At 41.6% G+C, this 4,284-nt stretch overlaps 1 protein-coding gene across 1 annotated transcript in view; it reads left to right on the top strand.

Moving 5' to 3' along the window:
• Window positions 1-298: 298 nt before the first annotated feature.
• Window positions 299-4,284, top strand: part of LOC119365966 (ankyrin-1-like) — a 6,964-nt gene continuing 2,978 nt past the window's right edge. The window contains exons 1-7 of the mRNA XM_037631621.1: window positions 299-396; window positions 501-554; window positions 1,400-1,561; window positions 1,667-1,807; window positions 2,121-2,224; window positions 2,909-2,995; window positions 3,092-3,223. Coding sequence (XP_037487518.1) covers window positions 345-396; window positions 501-554; window positions 1,400-1,561; window positions 1,667-1,807; window positions 2,121-2,224; window positions 2,909-2,995; window positions 3,092-3,223 — 732 coding nt within the window. The 5' untranslated portion in view covers window positions 299-344. The remainder of the gene's footprint in view (window positions 397-500; window positions 555-1,399; window positions 1,562-1,666; window positions 1,808-2,120; window positions 2,225-2,908; window positions 2,996-3,091; window positions 3,224-4,284) is intronic.

Consider the following 4,284-nt stretch of genomic DNA (forward strand, 5'->3'; position numbering starts at 1 on the left):
GGAGCGCGGCCGGAGGCGGGCGGCAGGGCGGCGGATCTGGGGAGGGAGCTGAAAACTCCCTCCCGCGCGAAACTACCTCACGCGCGAAGAGGAAACCGGGTCGACAAGGGGTTGGGCTGCCAACCCCTGTTTCTACAGGCCGGGAAGGAGTATAGGGGTTGAGCCTCTAAAAAAATTTAAGGGTTTAAGGGTTAAGAGGTTCTATTCTTTGCGATTTTTTTGTCTCAATTCGTAAAAAAGCAGTTATTTTTGAGGGTTTGAGAGTTTAGGGGTACTACTAGTAATGCTCTAAGCCTTCTTCCGGAAGCCTCACTGCCACCGCGAGCGCGAGCGCGAGACGGCCCATGGCTCCGCCGGCGCCGTTCCTCTACGCCCGCAGCTCCGGCGACGGCACGAGTGCGGCGAGCCCCCCCCTCTTCTTCCTCTCCTTCTCTTTCTTCGGCTCTCTCTCCCCCCTCTGAGTACGGGCGATTTTTGCCCCGCGCGCTTTGTGTGTGCAGGCCAGGACGCGGCCCTGCGGGCGGCCTTGGAGGGCGACCTCCAGCGTCTCAGAGGTTGGTCTCTCATCTCCTCTCCTTCCGCCCCATGTTCCTGAGCTTTTCCCCGCCTCGCGGGGCCATAATTTGTTGGATTCGATTAGGGTTTTGCTTTTGGCTGCCGCAGTAATTAATCGAATTACCGGCGGCTAGAATATATTTTCACAGGATGAGATGCTGCGTATGCCACCATTGTTCCATGAGCCGCACCAATCCGGGATCCTATTTAATTTGCACGACATTAGGAACGATCCCTTCTTAGCGTAATTTCCCCCCTTCACTTGTGTGGAGTAGTACCATGATGGTGGGTTTCTTCTTGCTGTATGTACTGCCATGATTGCCTTGTTAATTTTGGTGTCAGCTTTCGCATTGTAGGCAAATAAGTGTAAAATTTGGTGTGCACAGTAATTATTCTCGAAATTATGAAATCTTCTTGTGCGATTGTGATCTTGTGGGCTGTTCAAACTTCAAAGGGATAGGCGAGTTGTTGAGAAATTGGTTAAAAACAAGTCCTTGCACGGGGCACATCTTCTGACTTTACAATCACACCGCTATTCTTTTTGTCGGGTCGATGCACTGATTGACCGTGTGTCCAAGACATGAATGGGCAACCTTCAACCCTCTTTAGTTCAATCAAGTGGATTAAATTTCCAAAATTACAGATTTAGTTCATTTGATTGAACTAAGGAGGGGTGGAGGGCACCCTCCCTAAAGCTCACCAGTTTTCACACCCGCCTGACTTTGTGAGATTCTTGTCCATGCAGCACATGTGGTCTCCTTTTCTTTTGGTTCTCTAGCTAGTTATAATTCGGCAATTTGCTTCACTAATGTGTTGATGCTTGGGTGTTTACTTTGGGAGAAAGGTACTGTAAAGAGTCTTGTCGACCCAAGGGTGGTCTTCTCTTTCGAAATGGGTGACCTTGGTGTGCTGCACCTCGCAGCCGGCAGAGGGCATCTTGAAGTTTGCAAGTACTTGGTGGAGGAACTGGGGGGAGACGTGAATGCTCCTGCTCCTGGAGTTGGAGGTAATCCTATAACTCTTTCCTCTTCTCTGGAAATTAGCATATCTCATGTCTATGTTTTATCACTATTAGATGTCTGAATTGCGTTGTTGTGCTTTTTGATTGCAGACTTTGCAGGTGTGACACCCTTTATGACATCTGCTCAGTCCGGCGATGTTTTGACCGTGAAGTATTTGCTTGATTGTGGTGGTGATGTAACTAAAGCAGATAGTAAAGGACGCACAGTTCTCCACCATGCGGCATGCAAAGGTAGCTCCTTGGCCCCTCACCCATGCAATTTCTTTTATATTTCCAAGCGTATCGCTTTATTGTGTAGGTCACACCAATAATATTGTAGAAGAGAAATATTGTGATAATTTTCATATGGTCAATATAGATATTTTTTCTGAAATATAACTGGTCAAAGTTGGATAAATTTGTCCCACCTATGATTTACACCATCGTGGTCACTATACTAGCAGTTCCTTGCTGTCGTACACTTAGATGTGTTGCCACATGACTTGTGGAATTATTTTATTCATGACAAGAAGCTGTAAGGTTACTGAGTTTCTACTTTCAAAAGGAGTACCTGTTGACATAGACTGTGGCCGTGGTACACCACTCCATCAAGCTGCTACCAATGAAAAGGATAAAACAGTGAAGATTTTGTTGGAACACCATGCAGATGTATATAACTCTTACCTTTGTGATAAAAAAAACTTATTTTCATTTTTCATTTTCTAGAATTGATTTGCATTAGATGTAGACATTCACATATGCTTCTGGTTGTTGGTGTTGACAACTTACATATGGCATCTCATAATCCATTTTCTCGGATTATATCGTGTCCTAGATGATCTTAAAGGGTGCTTGATTTGAGGGCCACCTCAACCTAGGATGTGTTTATGTCCTAATCATATGATATCATGCGATTATCACATGCTTTTTGCTCCCTAATTTTGTAAATAGTCTTACGCTTATGAGCGACGAGGTGCCGATAGACCAGCCAATTACATCCTTCAAACCAAATGAGTTACGGTTGGAGCTTCCTATGAAATTTGTCTCTGAGTCTTGATGTGAAAATTTCAGTTCGTGTCATTGTCAAGTTTGAATAAAGTATGGTGCTCATTTGTCTCTGGAGATAATTATGGTTCCATGTGTCATTTGTGCTTTGTCCATTGGAGTCACAAACATATAGTGCAGCGTTAGCTCTTTAAGTACTAGAAGCTTGCATGCTAACTTGGTCTTTTTAGTACAGCTGCAAGCCTGCAACTAAACATATTGAAGCATTATATATGTCTGTTTGTTCCTTTGTATTTTATAAGAATTATTACTCTTGGACTAAGGAGAAATCTCACGTTCTTCTTTCAGCCTAATACCACTGTAACCGGTTTGGGTACTGCCCTGATGGGTGCTCTTTTGTACCGTTCATTGAAATGCATGAAGCTGCTGATTAAGGCAAGTATTCTATTGTCTACATTTGTTCATTACTATGTACTGATTTTACATGGAGATGGAACCGTGAAACGTTTTATTCCACAATCCTTTTCGCAGGGTGGTGCTGATGTCAATCGAAGGAACTCCCTTCTGGTTACTCCGTTGGTGTTCGCTACAGGGCACAAAGGCTATACCAACTTTGTGCAGTTTCTGTTAAAGGCAGGAGCGGATCCTAATATTCCCGATGCTGTATGTTTTCTATATTTTGTAGTTCCATTATACTTAAACATCTGCTGACATAATTATTCAACTCTTAAGGAGCTAGTTTAGTTTTAGCAATGAATTCAAGGTGCTTTCAGTCTTTGACTATGCAATGAGAAGTTGCACTTAGGCAAAAGGTAGGCGTGTGAGCTTTCAACAAATGCATATTGCTGTTGCTGATTATACTCCCTCCATTTGAAAATATTTGATGTTCTAGTTTTGTTCTAAGTCAAAAAAATTAAGTTAAATCAAATTGTAGATAAATTTACCAACATGGAAACCAAATTTCACTTAAAGAATGTTTGACTTAGGAGAAAATTATAACATCATATTTTTGATTGAAGAAGCAAATTTTGAGTTCTGGAACAACATGCTCTGTTATGTGCAATCATGTATATGTGTATATCATTAGTCTGAAATGTTTTTGAATACGGTGGATGTCCTTGTATTGAGCCCAAAAGTATGTTTCTATATTTAATATGTGGTTGGTGCTTAACTTAACAGTTGATGAGATATTAATATCTCATAATGCAGCATTCAAGGTAGCCGCATTTGCTGAATGCACTCATCCAGCAATCACTAAAATGACTTGACTTCTCTTAGCTTACTTTATGTTTTCTTCATCCCAATCATTGGTATTTGTTCAATTACTCTGAAGTGTCAAATTATATTCGTGCTATCAATAATTGTAGACCAATTTTAAAATTCATGTATAGCTACTTTTCCTTATTGTTTTTTTCTATATATTTCACGGGGACTCATAAAGGGTATGCCACTAAAAATTACTGTTGCTTCTCAATCTCAACTGTTGCTGAAATACCTGTTCTTAATCCCTTGCTGAAGAACGACCTTTTGGTATGCTGTCGGAGTATGTTCACTGTTTAAATTGCTACTACTCCCTCCGTTCCTAAATATTTGTCTTTCTAAAGATTTCAACAAATGACTACATATGGAGCAAAATGAGTGAATCTACACTCTAAAATATGTCTATATACATCCGTACGTTGTAGTCCATTTGAAATCTCTAAAAAGACAAATATTTAGGAACG

This window comes from Triticum dicoccoides, chromosome 2B (assembly GCF_002162155.2).
Source record: "Triticum dicoccoides isolate Atlit2015 ecotype Zavitan chromosome 2B, WEW_v2.0, whole genome shotgun sequence".
In the NCBI taxonomy this organism is placed as follows: Eukaryota; Viridiplantae; Streptophyta; class Magnoliopsida; order Poales; family Poaceae; genus Triticum; species Triticum dicoccoides.